The sequence below is a fragment of the Mustela erminea genome, chromosome 4, assembly GCF_009829155.1.
Source record: "Mustela erminea isolate mMusErm1 chromosome 4, mMusErm1.Pri, whole genome shotgun sequence".
Taxonomy (NCBI): Eukaryota; Metazoa; Chordata; class Mammalia; order Carnivora; family Mustelidae; genus Mustela; species Mustela erminea.
In genome coordinates, this window is record NC_045617.1 from 41,792,996 (window position 1) to 41,813,041 (window position 20,046).

At 35.1% G+C, this 20,046-nt stretch overlaps 1 protein-coding gene across 1 annotated transcript in view; it reads left to right on the forward strand.

Annotated features, from left to right (window-relative positions):
• RNGTT (RNA guanylyltransferase and 5'-phosphatase) overlaps positions 1-20,046 on the forward strand; it is a 341,865-nt gene that overhangs the window by 264,148 nt on the left and 57,671 nt on the right. The window contains exon 14 of the mRNA XM_032339080.1: positions 14,586-14,652. Coding sequence (XP_032194971.1) covers positions 14,586-14,652 — 67 coding nt within the window. The remainder of the gene's footprint in view (positions 1-14,585; positions 14,653-20,046) is intronic.

Below are 20,046 nucleotides of genomic sequence, written 5' to 3' on the forward strand. Positions count from 1 at the left end.
CATCATATTATATAAAGGCACTTACATAGATGGCATATAATAGTCAGACATACTTGTATGTGTATTTAGGTACACATGCACATATATATGTCTGATGTGTATATACTTAAATTGGAATTGCTGTGTCCTAGAGTGTATGTTCAATTTACGATATGTGTGTTAGAAATTTCTTCTTTTCAGTGGCTTCTTTCAGTCTCTTTTTTTTTTTAAAGTTTTTTTTAAGTCTTTCATGTCTCTTTGTTTTTTTAAGTTAGCATTTCTCCTCTTCCTAGTTTTGAGATATTATTGACATATAACATTGTATTAAAGGTGTACAGCATAATGATTTGAGATGTGTATATTTCGTGAGGTGATCACTACAATTAAATTCAGTTAATAGCCAGCACATCACATAGTTACAAAATTTTCTTTCTTGTGATAAGGACTTGTAGATCTACTATTTTAGCAAATTTCAAATATACATAATACAGTATTATTAACTATCGTCCCAGTGCTGTAAATCACATCTGCAGAACTTACTTATCTTATAACTGGAAGTTTGTAACTTTAGCTACCCTCATCCATTTCCCCCAACTCCTATCTCTGGTAGTGACTCTCTTTGTTCTCCGTTTCTATGAGTTTGGGGGTTTTTTTTGGTTTTTTTTTTTTTTTTTAGATTCTACGTATAAGTGAGATCATATAGTATTTGCCTTCTCTGGATGACTTACTTCATTTAGCATAATGTCCTTGAGGTTTGTGTTGTAGCAGTTGACGGGATTTCTTTTTGTAATGGTTGACTAATACTCCATTTTGTATGTATGAAACATTTTCTTTATCCATTCATCCACTGATGGGCACTTAGGTTGTTATCTTGACTATTGTAAATAAACAGATTTCATTTCTTTCAGATATATACCCAGAAGTAGAATTGCTGGATCTTACGGTAGTTCTCTTTTTCATATTTTGAGGAACTGCCATGCTGTTTTCCATAATGGCTGTACTAATTTACATTCCCACCAATAGTATACAAGGGTTCTCTTTTCTTTGCATTCTCCGCATCGTTATCTCTTGTTTTAGGGTTTGGTTTTTGTTTTTTAATAATAGCCATTCTAACAGATGTAAGGTAATATCTCATAGTGGTTTTGATTTCATTTTCCTGATAGTGATGTTGAGTACCTTTCCTTGTACCCGTTGGCTGTCCGTATGTCTTTTAGTTCCTCTGCTCCTATTTTAATTGGATTTGTGTGGCTTTTGAATTGTTATGAGTTCTTTAATTATATTTTGGTTATTAACCACTTATCAGACATTTAATTTGCAAATTATTTTCTCCTGTTCTGTAGGTTCTCTTTTCATTTTGTTTATTGTTCCCTTTGCTGTGCAGAAGCTTTTCAATTGATGTAGTTCCACTTGTTTATTTTTTCTTTTGTTGCCTTTGCTTTTGGTGTCAAAAAATCATTGCTAAGGGGCGCCTGGGTGGCTCAGTGGGTTAAAGCCCCTGCCTTCAGCTCAGGTCATGATCCCAGGGTCCTGGGATCGAGCCCCGCATCAGGCTCTCTGCTCAGCGGGGACCCTGCTTCCCCTTCTCTCTCTCTCTGCCTGCCTCTCTGCCTACTTGTGATCTCTGTCTGTCAAATAAATAAGCAAAATATTTTTTAAAAAAATCATTGCTAAGACTGATGCCAAGGGGCTTTTATATTTTCTTCTGGGGGTTTAATTGTTCCGGGTCTTACATTCAGTTCTTCAATCTATTTTGAGTTAACTTTTGGGTGTGGTATGGGGGGCTTTCTTTCTTTCTTTCTTTCTTTCTTTCTTTCTTTCTTTCTTTCAACTATAGTGGACAATGTTATATTAATTTCAGGTATACAACATACTGATTAAACAATTCTACATATTACTCAGTGCTCACCACAGTAAGTGTAATCACCATACAACATTATTACATTATTAATGACTATATTCCCTATGCTGTACTTTTCATCTCTATGACTTATTTGTAACTGGAAGTTTATACCTCTAAATCTCCTTCAATTATTTTGTCCATTCCCCTACCTGATTCCCTTGTGGCAACGATCAGTTTGCTTTCTGTATTTAAGAATCTGTTTTGTTTGTTTTTAAATTTTACTTTAATTAAATCTGTTGTTTCAAGTTTTTATTTAAATTCCAGTTAGTTGGGGCACCTGGGTGGCTCAGTGGGTTAAAGCCTCTGCCTTCGGCTCAGGTCATGATCCCAGGGTCCTGGGATCAAGCCCTGCATCGGGCTCTCTGCTAAGCAGGGAGCCTGCTTCCCTGCCTCTCTGTCTACTTGTAATCTCTGTCAAATAAATAAATAAAATCTTTAAAAAAAGAAAACTCCAGTTAGTTAACATATTGTAGTATCAGCTTCAGAAGTAGAAGTTAGAGACTCATCCTTTACATATAACACTGGCGCTCACTAGAATAACAAGTGCCCTCCTTAATACCCCATCACCCATTTAGATTCCACATATAAATGAAGTCATGTGAATCAAATCATTCTCTCTCTAACTTATTTAGTGTAGTACCCTCCAGGTCCATCAATGTTGTCTCATGGCATGTTTTTAAAGTTTTTTTTTATTTTAAAATGATTTTAGACATATAGGAAAGTTCCAAAAATAGTGCAGAGTATTCCTGTATATCTCTCACATTGTTTTCCCCTATTGTCAACATCAGGAAATAAATGTTAGTACAACACAATGAACTTAACTACATTCCTTAATATAATTTTGTCAGTTTCCTCACTAATATTCTTTTTCTCATCCAGGATTCCACGTTGTGTTTAGTTTTCATGTCTTTTTAATCAAATCTGTGATAATATCTCATTTTTGTTTTTCATGATCTTGACACTTTTTGGAAAATATTGGTCAAGTGTTGTCCCTTAGTTTGATCTTTTTCTGTACTTTTGGCAGGAACACCATGAAAGTGATATTTTGTCTTTCTCAGTGTGTTTTATGGTGTTGGGTAAGGGGAGGGCACGTTGATAAATCTTATTACTGTGATGTCAGATTTGATTACTTGGTTAGGTTTCACTAAAGTTGCTGTATTTTCTTTGTAATTAATAAGTGTTTTCTGGAGGGGAAGCTTTGAGACTATTCAAATATCAGGTTTCTCATTAAATTTTCATCTTCTTGTTCTAACATCCTTTCATTGGCTTTTGCCTACAAAAATCATCACTGTGGTGTTTTTCAGTTTTGATTTGGTGAATATTCCAAATAATGGTGAATTTCAATTTCCCTCATTCTTTTTTAGTCTGTCAGTGGGAATTTTACTGTAAAGAAGAACTGTCCCCCCTTCCTCATATGTTTGTTTATATCAGTAAGGATTTAAGAGTATTTTACTCTATGGATTATAATCCAGGACTCTCATTTTATGTTGCTGTTTTGGCTTTGGTCGTTAAGAACTTCTTCAGTTTGGCTTCTTTGTCTTTTTGACAGTCTCTCGTTATTTTTCAGCATTTCTTTACTTTCTAGTTCCATAGATGTTCCAGGTTCTTCTTATAGTTTCCCTCCTGCAGTCCAGGAATCAGCCATTTCTCCAAAGACTCCACTGTGTGGGTAGTGTGTAGTGTGCAGTGTGTGTGTGTGTGTGTGTGTGTGTGTGTGTGTGTGGTGAACGGTAGGAAAAAATCTAGATCCTCAGTCTAGTCATTGCTGCTTAGTGTCATTATAGGCCCTCTCTGTTGTCAGAACTAGGAATGTATCATATACTAACATGCACCTACACACACATTTATATTTATTTCTTTATCCATCTGTGAATATATTAAAAGCTATAAATTCCTGCTAATACTTCTGACTCTAATCCAGCATTATAATGTCAATTCTAGCTTTTCCCCTTTGCTTATGTGTAACTCTTTGTACAGTGAGAAACCTGCATCTCTTTATACATGATGTATTTACTTGTTTGTTAAATCCTAGTATACATATAACATATTTAGAATTACTAACCCACATCCCTATGAGAAACAAGTTTACTAGCTCAAGGGCTATATTTGTGTACAGTGGAATATAGTCAAAATACTGTTTCTAAACTTACTTTAAAATCTTTTTCATTCCCATCCCCCTTAACGTGGGATGTTATTTATTTGTAATACAGTTATTTTTATTCTGTTTTGGTTTCCATCAACATTCTGGTTGATTTTGATTATTTACATATTTGTTTATGTATTTGTTTACTTATGTGGTATATGAAACATTATCATGGTTATAATAGTCATGACTTGGGGCACCTGGGTGGCTCAGTCTATTAAGCATCTGCCTTCAGCTCAGGTCATGATCCCAGAATCCTGGAATTGAGCCCCTGTATCGGGCTCCCTGCTCAGCAGGAAGTCTGTTTCTCCCTCTATCCCTCCCCCTGCTCATGCTCTCTCTCCCTCTCTCTCTCGCTCTCAAATAAATAAATAAATCTTAAAAAAATATATTAGTCATGACTTTACAAAAAGGTATTCTCATAAAATTGTTCTTCATTCACTATAATACCTACCCCCTAAATGAAGACAACCTTTAAAGTTTCTATTTTAGCTTTCCTGAAATCTTTTTGCACAAATGAACAGTTACATGAATATTTTCTAATACTTTTTCTTTTTTTACATTAAGAATAACATACTATAGGGGCACCTGGGTGGCTCAGTCAGTTAATTGTCCAGTTCTTGATTTCTTTTTTTTTTTAAAGATTTTATTTATTTATTTGACAGAGATCACAAGTAGGCAGAGAGGCAGAGAGAGAGAGGAAGGAAAGCAGGCCCCCTGCTGAGCAGAGAGCCCGATGTGGGACTTGATCCCAGGACCCTGAGATCATGACCTGAGCCGAAGGCAGCAGCTTAACCCACTGAGCCACCCAGGTGCCCTCCAGTTCTTGATTTCAACTCAGGTCTTGATCTCAGAATCCTGAGATCCAGCCCCATGTCAGGCTCTGTGCTCTGTGCAGTCTGCTTCTTTCCCTTTTTCTCTCCCTTTGCCCCTCTCCCCACTTGCACACTTTCTCTCTCAAATAAAGTCTTAAAACAAAAAGAGTAACATACTGTATATCATTTTTTACTTAACAGTAAGCATATCTTAGAAATTGCTTCCTATCAGTAATTAGAGATCTTCCTCATTATTTTTTATAGTACATGTTTCTCCATTGTGTGGATTTACTGTAACTTATTTACCTACTCTGCTGTGTACTTAGGTTGTTCCAGTATTTTGCATACCAATAGTGTGCAGTGAATAGCCTTGTACATGTGTATTTCTGCATTTTTGGAGGTGTATTTTCAAGGCATATTGTTAGAAGAGAGATTATTAGGTCAAAAGCTAAGTGCATATGTGGTTTTGTTAGATATTGTCAGGTTTCCCTTCATGACCACTGTCCTAGTTTGCTTTTTCAACAACAGTATCTGAGAACTTTTGTTTCCCCCAGGCTAGCCAACAGAATACATTCTCCATATGTTTCAATTTTTGCCAGTCTGATAGGTTGGAAATGGTATCTCAATGCTATTTTAAGATGTATTTCTCTAATTACTAGTAAGTTGGAATATTTTTGTATATTCTTAATGTCCCCCCCCTTTTATTTTGCCGTGTGTACGTGTATGTGTGTGTGTGTGTGTGTGTGTGTGTGTGTGTGTGTGTATTGCCCTTTTCCCTTACAGTTTTTGAGTTTTTTAATAACAATTATTGGTTTCTTCTCTGTAGTGTATACTGCAAATGTAAATGTTTTCTCACAGTTTGTCAGGGATCTTTTGACTTTATTTATACTATTTTTGCCCTGATGGTTTGTTGAAAATTTTATATAATATGATTTACCAATATTTTTTTGTGACATTAAAATTTAAGAGGAATTTACTCAGGTTTGTTTCCCTTCTAACACATGGAAGGTTTTTTCCCACCATCCCGCAGTGCCACCTTTAGTAAATCAAGTGTTTGTTTATGTGTAAGTCTGTTTCTAGATTCTCTGTTATATTCCACTGGTGTTTTTGCCTGTCCCATGCTAATACCACATTTTCTTTAATGCTGTAGCTTTGTAAGAATAGGAAGAAGTTGTGGTAGCTAATGGACTCAGTCTCCTCACTATGTTCTTCTTTAGGAGAGAATCTTTGATATTTTTGTGCTTTTACTTTCCCATGTATATTTTATAATGAGCTTATTAAGTTTCTTAGATTCTGTCAGGATTATTAACATTGCATTAAGTATATTCATCATTGAGATTTCCTATCCATGAACATGATACATTCTCTCATTTCATTTATTTAGGGCTTCCTTTCCTCACTTCCTCCTTTTTGCATTTTTGTTCATGAGAGAAGTTGACCTATACAGTTCCTTTTTTGTACCATCAACATTGCATTTTTTAAAGAAAATAAACTTTTTTTTTTTTTTAGGTTTCCAGATATTTGGGCAGAAAATAGAGAGTTCCCATATATTCCCTCTCTTTGAGCACATAGTTTCTTCTGTTATTATTACCTAGCTCTTAGGTTTTTAGGTAGACATAAGTTTTTCACTCATTTGGGTAAATACCAAGGAGTGTGATGCTGGATCATATGGTAAGAATATGTTTAGTTTTATAAAAAACTGCCAAACTGTTCGTCTACATTTTATCTTTCTACCAGTGATGAATGACAGTTCTTGTTGCTCCACATTCTTTGGTATCAGTGTTTTGGATTTGGTCATTCTGATAGGTGTATAGTGGTATCTCATTTGAATATTCATTTCCCTAGTGACTTGTGATGTTGAGCATCTTTTTTTTTTTTTTTTTTTTTTATTTCCAGCATAACAGTATTCATTATTTTTGCACCACACCCCGTGCTCCATGCAATCCGTGCCCTCTATAATACCCACCACCTGGTACCCCAACCTCCCACCCCCCCTCCCTTCAAAACCCTCAGATTGTTTTTCAGAGTCCATAGTCTCTCATGGTTCACCTCCCCTTCCAATTTCCCCCAACTCCCTTCTCCACTCTAAGTCCCCATGTCCTCCATGCTATTTGTTATGCTCCACAAATAAGTGAAACCATATGATAATTGACTCTCTCTGCTTGACTTATTTCACTCAGCATAATCTCTTCCAGTCCCGTCCATGTTGCTACAAAAGTTGGGTATTCATCCTTTCTGATGGAGGCATAATACTCTATCCCCAGGGGTACAGGTCTGTGAATCACCAGGTTTACACACTTCACAGCACTCACCAAAGCACATACCCTCCCCAATGTCCATAATCCCACCTCCTTCTCCCAAACCCCCTCCCCCCAGCAACCCTCAGTTTGTTTTGTGAGATTAAAAGTCACTTATGGTTTGTCTCCCTCCCAATCCCATCTTGTTTCATTTATTCTTCTCCTACCCACTTAAGCCCCCATGTTGCATCACCACTTCCTCATATCAGGGAGATCATATGATAGTTGTCTTTCTCCGCTTGACTTATTTCGCTAAGCATGATACGCTCTAGTTCCATCCATGTTGTCGCAAATGGCAAGATTTCATTTCTTTTGATGGCTGCATAGTATTCCATTGTGTATATATACCACATCTTCTTGATCCATTCATCTGTTGATGGACATCTAGGTTCTTTCCATAGTTTGGCTATTGTGGACATTGCTGCTATAAACATTCGGGTGCATGTGCCCCTTTGGATCACTACGTTTGTATCCTTAGGGTAAATACCCAATAGTGCAATTGCTGGGTCATAGGGCAGTTCTATTTTCAACATTTTGAGGAACCTCCATGCTGTTTTCCAGAGTGGCTGCACCAGCTTGCATTCCCACCAACAGTGTAGGAGGGTTCCCCTTTCTCCGCATCCTCGCCAGCATCTGTCATTTCCTGACTTGTTGATTTTAGCCATTCTGACTGGTGTGAGGTGATATCTCATTGTGGTTTTGATTTGTATTTCCCTGATGCCGAGTGATATGGAGCACTTTTTCATGTGTCTGTTGGCCATCTGGATGTCTTCTTTGCAGAAATGTCTGTTCATGTCCTCTGCCCATTTCTTGATTGGATTATTTGTTCTTTGGGTGTTGAGTTTGCTAAGTTCTTTATAGATTCTGGACACTAGTCCTTTATCTGATATGTCATTTGCAAATATCTTCTCCCATTCTGTCAGTTGTCTTTTGATTTTGTTAACTGTTTCCTTTGCTGTGCAAAAGCTTTTGATCTTGATGAAATCCCAATAGTTCATTTTTGCCCTTGCTTCCCTTGCCTTTTGCGTTGTTCCTAGGAAGATGTTGCTGCGGTTGAGGTCAAAGAGGTTGCTGCCTGTGTTCTCCTCAAGGATTTTGATGGATTCCTTTCGCACATTGAGGTCCTTCATCCATTTTGAGTCTATTTTTGTGTGTGGTGTAAGGAAATGGTCCAATTTCATTTTTCTGCATGTGGCTGTCCAATTTTCCCAGCACCATTTATTGAAGAGGCTGTCTTTTTGCCATTGGACATTCTTTCCTGCTTTGTCGAAGATTAGTTGACCATAGAGTTGAGGGTCTATTTCTGGGCTCTCTATTCTGTTCCATTGATCTATGTGTCTGTTTTTGTGCCAGTACCATGCTGTCTTGATGATGACAGCTTTGTAATAGAGCTTGAAGTCCGGAATTGTGATGCCACCAACGTTGGCTTTCTTTTTCAATATCCCTTTGGCTATTCGAGGTCTTTTCTGGTTCCATATAAATTTTAGCATTATTTGTTCCATTTCTTTGAAAAAGATGGATGGTACTTTGATAGGAATTGCATTAAATGTGTAGATTGCTTTAGGTAGCATAGACATTTTCACAATATTTATTCTTCCAATCCAGGAGCATGGAACATTTTTCCATTTCTTTGTGTCTTCCTCAATTTCTTTCATGAGTACTTTATAGTTTTCTGAGTATAGATTCTGTGTCTCTTTGGTTAGGTTTATTCCTAGGTATCTTATGGTTTTGGGTGCAATTGTAAATGGGATTGACTCCTTAATTTCTCTTTCTTCTGTCTTGCTGTTGGTGTAGAGAAATGCAACTGATTTCTGTGCATTGATTTTATATCCTGACACTTTACTGAATTCCTGAAATAAAAAAAGCTATTAATGAAGTGCAATCAAAAATGGAGGCTCTCACTGCTAGGATAAATGAGGCAGAAGAAAGAATTAGTGATATAGAAGACCAAATGACAGAGAATAAAGAAGCTGAGCAAAAGGAGGGACAAACAGCTACTGGACCACGAGGGGAGAATTCGAGAGATAAGTGACACCATAAGACGAAACAACATTAGAATAATTGGGATTCCAGAAGAAGAAGAAAGAGAGAGGGGAGCAGAAGGTATACTGGAGAGAATTATTGGGGAGAATTTCCCCAATATGGCAAAGGGAACGAGCATCAAAATTCAGGAGGTTCAGAGAACGCCCCTCAAAATCAATAGGAATAGGCCCACACCCCGTCACCTAATAGTAAAATTTACAAGTCTCAGTGACAAAGAGAAAATCCTGAAAGCAGCCCGGGAAAAGAAGTCTGTAACATACAATGGTAAAAATATTAGATTGGCAGCTGACTTATCCACAGAGACCTGGCAGGCCAGAAAGAGCTGGCATGATATTTTCAGAGCACTAAACGAGAAAAACATGCAGCCAAGAATACTATATCCAGCTAGGCTATCATTGAAAATAGAAGGAGAGATTAAAAGCTTCCAGGACAAACAAAAACTGAAAGAATTTGCAAATACCAAACCAGCTCTACAGGAAATATTGAAAGCGGTCCTCTAAGCAAAGAGAGAGCCTACAAGTGGTAGATCAGAAAGGAACAGAGACCATATACAGTAACAGTCAACTTACAGGCAATACAATGGCACTAAATTCATATCTCTCAATAGTTACCCTGAATGTTAATGGGCTAAATGCCCCTGTCAAAAGACACAGGGTATCAGAATGGATAAAAAAAACAAAACCCATCTGAGCATCTTTTTTTATGCTTACTTGCCATATGTATCCTTAGCGAGATGTCTGTTTAGGTCTTTGGCCATTTCTTAATGAGGTTGCTTGTTTTCTTATTGTTGAGATTTAAAAAGTTCTTTAATATTTTGGGTAAAAGTCCTCTTGCAAACATTTTCCCCTGGTCTCTTGCTTGTCTTTTCTATCTTTCTTGATCAACATTGCTTTTTCATATCTGAGTGTCAGAGTTATGCTGACTAGTTAAAATATAAATATTCCTTCTATTTTCTGGAAAAATTTGTATATGATTACAATTAATTTTCTCTTAAATGTTTGGTAGAATTTGCTGAAGAATCCATCTAGACCTTTTGCTTTCTTTGAGGAGATCGTTAAAAATTTTTACAGTAGGACAAGTAAGATACTCCGTTTTTTCTTAGGTCAGTTTTATTTCACTGTATTTTTCTGGAAGTTTTTCTAGTCTCAGTTTTCAAACTTGTTGGTGTAAGGGGGTTTATGATATCCTCTTGTTTTTTAGTATATGTAGGCTGTGTTCTCTGTGTTATTCCTGATACTGTTTGTGCTTTATCTTTTATTTGTCAGTCTCATTAGGAATTTATCAATTTAATTATTCTTTTAGAAGAAACCATTTTTAATCTTTCAGTCCTATCTAGTGTATATTTTCTATTCATGAATTTCAACTTATTTTGTTCTATTTTCTTTGGGTTTAATTTAGTGGTGTTTTTCTAATTTCTTGAGGTGGTTGCTAACTCACTGATTTTCAGCATTTTTTTTTTGACATATACGGTTTAGGTTATAAGTTTTTATCTAAGTTGGATTTAGCTATATCTTACAAGTTTTGATATATTGTTATTTTGTTATCTAGTTAAAAATATTTGATACTTTACTTTGGAATGTCCTTTCTGTCCTAGAAGTTATTTATTGATGTATTTCTATCATTTTAAACATGGAGATTTGCTGGTAATTTTTATGTTCTTGAATTCTAACTGAATTCTTGTGTTTGCATTCTCATTTTCTCTAGTAGTTGATATATCAGATGCAGTTTCTCTGAGAAGTAGGATTTTATGTAAATTAGCTTTAAAGATACTGTAAATTTTGGGGCACTTGGGTAGCAAAGTCTGTTAAGCAACTGACTCTTGACTCCGACTCAGGTCATGATCTGTACTGGGCTTGAAGCCTGCTTAAGATCATTTCTCTCCCTCTTCCTCTGCCCCACCCCCCCCAACCACTGCTCTTCTTGGATGTTCATGCTTTCTGTCTTAAAAACAAATAAACAAACAAACAAGCTGTGCTTCCCCACCCCCCCAGGATATTTTATTGCAGTTGAAAGATGTATCTATTAGCAAGTATTGTAATTATGGGCTATAGACAGAGTAGTTAATTTTGAGTTATTTAGCTTATTTTTATTTTAAAAATAAAATTTTTATTTTATTTTTCTTTTTTTAAATTTTTGATTTGAAGCAATTATAGACTCAGTTTCCTTTTAAAACTTTTAAAAATATCTGATACATCATTAGATTATAGTGAATGAGGTCCTTTTAAATAATGTTCATTTTATTACCTGACAAGTTTTTTTTTTCCTTTATGTGAGAAACTTTTCTGAAAATAACTTTATTGCATTCTTTCCAGGATAGGTATTTGTTAATATTGTATTTGGGAATTTGAAGCAAAATGAACATTAGTCTTACCTGTGTTTACCTTTTCAAAAACTCTTAATAGGTCCATCCCTGATTCTCCTGCCCACATGCCTATTGCTCTCTTACTGCTGATTGCTGTCTTATTGCTACTTTCCTCTTTTTTTTTTTTTTTTTTCCCCCTTAAGTAGGCTCTGCCCTCAGCCTGGAGCCTAACTGGAGATTGAATTCATGACTCTGAGATCAAGAGTCAGATGTTTGACCAACTGAGCCACCCAGGTGCCCTGCTATTTCCCTCTTTGATAGCCACACCACAGAAGTATTTAGTTACAAGCAAATATTTTAGGAGTTGCTAGCATTTGTATAAAGGTTATGTTAATGTTCATGTAACTTAAGGGCAAAGCAATTATCTAGTACTAAATGAGTCAGATTTTCTATTTTAACATATACATATGAATTCACTTATCAGTGCTGAATTAACACCCTACTCTGGGGATTTAAAATGTGTGATTGCTTTATTATATGCAAGTACCCTGTCACCATAAAATGGTCTATTATTTGACAACAATTATGTATACAATTTGGTAAAATAATTTTTTGAAATGTAAAAATGGTTAAAGAAATGTCCCATCTTAAAAGTGTTTTCAGAGTGTTATTTTGTGCATAGCAGGCATTTAGATTATAGTACATATTAAAACCCACTCAGTTGATGGTAGTAATATAATCTGTGGTAAGTAATAATAGGTGTATGAATGAGAGAGAACAGTATTTAAAAAGTGAAACATGTATATGCTACATAATTGATATATTAAAGAAATTTCTTGTTTAAGGAAAGGTAGCTGTTAGATAGGCAAGTTGGAGGAAGAGGGGCACACTAAATGGTATATTGGCGAGCTTCCTGAAATGCATAGGCATAGTAATTAGAAGCATATTGATTTTTAAATGTCAGCCAGCTTTTATTCTCTTCTTTCTCTAGCATCTTTATTTGTATGAACAGTGACTATTCTTACTTCTGAAGGGGGTTTATTAAGGTTTTTGTGAACTTTTGTTATATAGGAAATAAATTACCACTGCTATATATAACTAACATTAAATTGTGGTACTGGCAATGATTTGTGAGATTTAATTTCTTATATGTTAAGAAATTCTCCATTTCACAGTTGAGGTTTAGAGAAATTGCCTATGCTTTCTACTTATATTTGGTGAACAAATGCCTTTAGTCCTGTTTATGACCTTCAACACCATGCTAAAATGAAGTACTGCAAGTATCACTTATATTTCAAAATTAAGTAGCTTTTTGCTAACTTGGTTTGATCAAGATTGTGTTCATCGGCTATTAACATTCTTTCAGTAGCCTTTAATGCTTTATGAGCCTTTAAAGAATGTCGAGGAGCAAAGAATGTTTCTGGGAGATTGAATGTCTATCTACCTTATTTCATAAAATCTAAGGTGCTTTGAGAGTGTGCTTTCTTAGTCTTCCTAGACTGAGTCAATGGAAATAGTGATTATAAGATACCATAGAATATCAGAGGCATCCAGTTTTCAGAGAAGTTAAAATATGAAGAAATTCATATCCTGGAATTACTGAAGTAGAATTTTTGAAGTCACTAACTAAATTTAAACGGATGGTTGTGATAATCTTGTGTTCTGATTTTTTATGATTAGACCAATATGGTATCCTGAGAAATTTTCATAGGGTTGTTTTGAGTTCTGTTCACTTTAAATACTACTCAGTGTTTCTCATTTTCAGATTCATGCAATAGAATTATACAGTCATCCTTGAGATCATTTTTTTACCTGCTGTAAAATGCTATTAATTTTCATTACCTAGCTCTGAGATGTGTTTTGGCCTGGTTCCTGTAGGCAAGGAGTATAGGCAAAGTTTTTTCATATTCTTTATGTACACTAAGGTTAAGAAGGGAGTTAGTGTCCATTGAGAAAAGATCTATGATAAAAGAAAATGAGATAATCATAAGAATGTTTATGTTCTTCTCATACCCTGTACCACTATACGCTCCACAAGCACAGTTCAAATGATGGTGTTTCATTCACATTGTTTAATGCAGTCAGGAATGATAGCTCTCTTTTAAGTGGAAATAGGAAGGGAAGGAGGAGTCCTAGAAGGTAACTTACTAATTTTTTTAACGCTCTGTATGGTTTGCTTTTTATTTTCATGTGTATTTTTTTATAAGAACTAAGTACATCTTACAGAAATATGACTTCATATTGCTTATAAAATAAAGATATGGCATTTGACATTCTTCGTAGTTTATTCCAAACTTCCTTTGGGTTTTCATCTTCAACTAAATTATCCCTCACTCTAGCCATACTTGTCTACTTTTTGTCTCAGATCTTCTACATTTTCACGACTTGTTTAAATTTCTCCCTTTGCCTTACCCACCCTTTAAGACTAAACCAGATCTCACCTATTTGAACTTTTCCAGCTCCCTTGATAGCAAGTACCTTTTATTCCACTATTTTACAGTGGCAAATACATGTATATTGCCCTTATCAGAGACCGCCTTTTGGTAGCATTATTTATTTATGTATCTGGTTTTCCTTTATATTTTTGGGACTGAGTTATTTAGGTTTGTATTATCTCCTACAGTACATAGTATAGGTGTACAATGAGTGTTTCTTGAATTTAATCCTTACAGATTTTTAAATACATGCATTACTTCTTTTAGTTTTTTCCCAGAGATACTATTTAGTAATTTTGCCAGAATTACTAATATGTTAAACTATTCTACATCTAAGTTTCCATTCTCAGCATTTACTACTATTTTCTAAAGTATAAGAATTTTTCTTGAATCATTACATTGTATACCGGAAACTAATGTAACACTGTATGTTAATTATACTTGAATAAAAAAACAAACAAAAAAGAGAAGTACCCTCCTGTGACAACCTATTTCCAAATTAGTTAAAAAAAGGATTATTTCTCAGCTATCTCATAGAGCAAAAGACAAGAATAACTGCAAAGATAGCTTTTTCACAGTATGTATTTGGTATACAAATTATGATGATTATATGAGCTTTTTATATAAGGAAGAATGTTTTCAAAATAATATGCTTTGTTTTTGTTTTGTAGGTTACTTCCTCAGAATGTTGGTCTGCTCTATGTTGGAGGTTATGAAAGACCCTTTGCACAAATCAAGGTATGATTGTTCATTTTCCAGTATATTTTTCTTAGATGTAGTTCACTTGTCCAGAAACCATCAAAAACCTGCAAATAACCATCAATATATCAAAAATATTATTAATGTGAATTACTGATTTCATTTTGCATTATCCCTCTTGAACAAGTAATTCAGTCTTTCAGAGGATTATTTAATTTATTTATTTAGTGTTTTAGATTTTATTTATTTGAGAGAGAGCAAGAACAAGCAAGAGAGAGAACACGAGCAGGCGGGAGAGGCACAGGGAGAAGCGAGAAGCAAGCTCACCGCTGAGCAGGGGGCCTGATGCAGGACTCTATCCCAGGACTCTGGGATCATGACCTGAACTGATGGCAGACACTTAAACAACTGACCCACCCAGGTGCCCCAAAATTGATTATTTTAATATTCTTGCCCATAGTAATGAGTTGAATTTGACCAAAGCACTATTTAATGTGTACAGTTTGATAAATTTTGATATGCTTCGACTTGTGAAACCATCACTACAATCAGCATGGTCAACATATTCATTACTTCCAGAAGTTTTCTTGTACCTCTTTGAAATTCCTCACTTCTGCCCTTTTTACACTTCCAGTCCCCAGGGGACCACTAATCTGATTTGTGTCATCATAGATTAATTTGCATTTTCTAGAATTTTATATAAATGGAAGTATACACTATTTGCCCTGTCTCTCTCTCTCTCTCTCCCTCTCTTAGCCTCTTTAATACAGCATAATTATTTTTAGATTCATCCATGTTGTTGCACTTAACAATAATTCATTGTTTTTAATGCTGAGTAGTACTCCATTATGTTAGAGCATAGCTTCTTTATCTTTTCACCTGTTGATGGACATTTCGGTTGTTTCTGCTTTCTGGCTACTACGAACACTTGTATACAAGTCTCTGCAGGGATATATCCTTTAGTTTCTCTTGGGTAAATACCTCAATTGGCAATGGCTGGGTTAAATTGCAGTTGTATGTTTAACTTTTTAAGATACAACCAAACTATTTTCCCACCAGTAGGGTGTGACAGTGCTAGTTCCTCCATATCCTGGTATCGCCCATCTTTTTTTTAAGTTTAGTCATTCTTATGGGTACATAGTGGTATTTCACTGCAGTTTTAGTTTGCATTTCTGTTATGCCTAATAATGTTGAGCATCGTCTCACGTGCTTATTTTTCATCTGTACATCTCTAGTGGTGTGTGTTCAAATCCTGCCTTTTTTTGAATTAAGTTTTCATGTTTTTACTTGAGTTGTGAGCGTTCTTATATCTTCTGGATATTAAGTCCTTTATCAGATACATGATTTGCACCTTTTTTTCCCCCCAGCAATGGCTTCTCTTTTCCTTGTCTTAACAGGGTTCTCAAAGAGCAGAACTTGTTAATGCTGATGTTTAGTTTATTAGTTTTTCCCTCATGCCTCGTGCTTTTGGTATTGATCTAAGAAATGTTTGCCTAACCAAAGTCACAGAGATTTTTCTCCTTCATATTGTAGAATCTTTCTAGTTTTAGGTTTAATATTTTGGTTTAATATTTATGAGTTAATTTTTTAATATGATTCAAAATTCAAGATATAGAGGAATGCTGAGCTCCCTGCTTTTTTGGCACATGGATATCTACTTGTTGTAAAACCATTTTTATTGTTATTTAATTTATTTTTTTAAATGCACGTTGTCCTTGTTAGTATATGTGTTGCTGAAGCAAGCACTAAAACCATTTTTTAAAAGCTATCCTTTCCACCCTTGAATTGCCTTTGCATCTTTGTTGAAAATCAGTGACTATATGTATGTGAATCTATTTCTGGATTCTTTATTCTTTTCCATTTATCTGTGCCTGTCCCTCCACCAGTACCACAATATCTTGATTATTGTGTCTTAATAATAAGTCATGGAGACAGATAAGATAAATCCTCAAACTTTGTTCTTTTTTGAAGTTGTTTTGGCTAATTAGATTCCTTTAATTTTCATACACATTTTAGAAACATCTTGTCAATTTCTCTAAAAATGCCACTGGAATTTTGACTTGGATTATGTTAAATCTATAGATCAATTTGAAGAGAAATGACATTTAACAATATTGAATATTTTAATTCATGAAGACCACATTTTTTCAATTTGTTTAGATTTTTAATAGCTCTCAATAATATTTTGACTCAGTGTATTGGCCTTGTACATTTTTAATAGATTTATCCATAGGTATTTTATATTTTTGATGTCAGAAAAATATTTTTTAACATTTTTATAAAGACTTTTGTGTAATTTCTGTATTAATAAATACAGGGAAAAGTTTGAAGTGAAGTATAATTAACATACAATAGTATATTACTTTCAGGTGTACAATATAATGATTCACCTTTGCTATACATAACTCAGTGCTTATCAAGATAAATATACTCTTAGTCCCCTTTATCTGTTTCACTCGTTCTTCTGCTAGCCCACTTCCCCTCTGGCAACCACCAGTTCTCTGGATTTAAGAGTCTGGGTTTTTGTTTGTTTGTTTGTTTCTTTTTTTTTTTTAAGATTTTATTTATTTATTTGACAGACAGAAATCACAGGTAGGCAGAGAGGCAGGCAGAGGGAGGCGGGGAGGCAGGCTTCCTTCCAAGCAAGAGCCCGATATGGGGCTTGATCCCAGGACCCTGAGATCATGACCTGAGCTGAAGGCAGAGGCTTAACCCACTGAGCCACCCAGGTGCCCATTTCTTTTTTTATTCATTTGTTTCTTAAATTCCAGATATGAATGAAATCATATGGTATTTGTCTTTCTCTGACTTGTTTCACTTAGCATAATGCCCTCTAGGTGCACCCATGTTGTTGCAGATGGCAAGATCTCATTGATTTTATGGCTGAGTAATATTAGAGTTTGTGTATGTGGGTGTGTGTGTATCACATTTTCTTTATCCATTCACCTGTCGATGGGCACTTAGGTTCCTTTCATATCTTGGCTATTATAAATAATACTGCAATAAACATAAGAGTGCATATATCCTTTTGAGTGAGTATTTTGTTTTCTTTGGGTAGACACCTGGTAGTGGAATTATTGGATCATATGGCAATAGTATCTTTAAATTGTTGAGGAACTTCACACTGTTTTCCATTGTGGCTACATCAATTCACATTTTCACCAGCAGTGCAAAAGTGTTCCCTTTTTTCTACATCCCCATGAACAGTTGTTATTTCTTATCTTTTTGAGTCTAGTCATTCTGATGGGTAAGGTGATAGATAGCTCATTGTAGTTTTGATTTGCCTTTCCGTGATAATGAGTGATGTTGAGCATCTTTTCATGTGTCTTTTAGCCATTTGTATGTCTTATTCGGAAAAATGTCTATTCAGGGCACCTGCCCATTTTTTAATCGGATTTTTTTTTTCTTTGTATTGTAGAAGTTCTTTATATATTTGGGGGTATTAACCCTTTATTTTATATATTATTTTCTACTATCTTCTCCCATATAGTAGGTTGTCTTTTTGTTTTATTGATGATTTCCTTTGCTGTGCATAAGCTTGTTATTTTGGTATAGTCCCTATCAAAATACTGACAGTGTTTTTCATAGAACTAGAACAAAAATACTATGTATGCAATGTATGGATCACAGAAGACCCCAAATAGCCAAAGCAATCTAGAAGAAGAAGAAGAAAGCTGGAGGTATCGCAATCTCAGATTTTAAGATATACTACAAATCTGTAGTAATCAAAACAGGATAGCACTAGCACAGAAGTGGGTACATAGATCAGTGCAGCAGAATGGAGAGCCCAGAAATAAACCCATGCTTATATGATCAGTTAATCTATGACAGAGGAAGCAAGAATATACAGTGGGGAAAAGAGAGTCTCTTCAACAGATGGTCCTAGACAGCTACATTGCAGAGTAATGAAACTGGACCACTTTCTTACTCAAGACACACCAAAAAACTCAAAGTGGATTAAAGACCTAAATATGACACCTGAAGGCATAAAAGTCTTAGGAGAAACATAGGCAGTAATTACTTTGACACTGACTATAGAAACATTTTTCTAGATACAAAAGTATTTTTTATTTCAGTTTCTGATTGTTCATTGCTAGTATATAAAGATTCAGTCTTTATGTGTTTACTTTAAATCCTGCAATTTTACTATACTCAATTATTAGTGCTAGTATTTTTTCTTTTTTTTTTTTTTTAGATTTCATAGGATTTTCTATAGAAATGATTACATCATCAGCTAATAAAGATAGTTTTCCCCTCTTCCTTTCTGATCTGGATGCCTTTTATTGCTTTCTTTTGCTTCCCTACATTGACTAAAATCTGCAGTACAGAGTTCAATAAAAATGTTAAGAACAGACCATCCATTGTTCACCTAATTCAGCAGTATAGCCAGGAATCCTAATAAGTTTCTGCAGGAACATTTTGAAAGCCTAATTTTTTTCTGTCTGTTGGTTTGGAAAATCCTGTTTTTCCTTATTAGAACTGAAATAACTAAAAAGTGAGAGGCTTACATTATATATTTAGGAACAGGAACAATATGTGTGTGTGTGCATGTGCATGATAGGTTTTAAAAACATATTCTAAGTATACATATGAAGTTGATTACTCCTTCACTCACCTGATTTATTGACATAACATTTTCTTTATCCAGGACTTTCCTAACAAGCTCAGTGACATAGGTCAGTCCTTTGTCAACCCATTATCTTTATTTGTTTATTTATTAAAATTTAAATTCTGTTAGCCTATATATAGTACATCATAAGTTTTTGTTGTAGTGTACAACAGTTCATTAGTTGTATATAACACCCAATGCTCATCACATCACGTGCCCTCCTTATGCCCATCACCCAGCCCTTTATGCCTGGATAATCAACTTAATGAAGAAAGTGCTTTAAGGGCACCTGGGTGGTTCAGGTGATTAAGCATCTGCCTTTGGCTCAGGTCATGATCCCAGGGTCCTGGAATCAAGCCTCACATGGGCTCCCAGCTCAGTGGGAAGCCTGCTTCTCCCTCTCCCATTCCCCCTGCTTGTGTTTCCTCTCTCATTGTGTCTCTCTCTCTCTCAAATAAATAAATAAAATCTTAAAAAAGAGAAAAAGGTGCCTTATTTTAGGGCACCTTTTCCTTTTGATGTTACTGTGAGAAAGTGTGAAAAAGGTTTCTCTCGTAAATTGTGAAAGGATTTATCTTTATTAATTATTGAAGTTCCTTCATAATTCTTATGATTCTTATGAAGATGCTATATTGATCCTTACCTAAGTAGAATACTTACAAGTTAATTGGAAAACAATAAAATAATCATATTTTAAGTGCTTGAGATTAGTAAGGTTCACTTCCTCCCTTGCTTTGTACCTGACTTGTTTTGGACATGAAATAACAGTACTTGTTATGTTCATCTTTCTCCCACTAAACTAATGATACTATGTTGTATAGCAT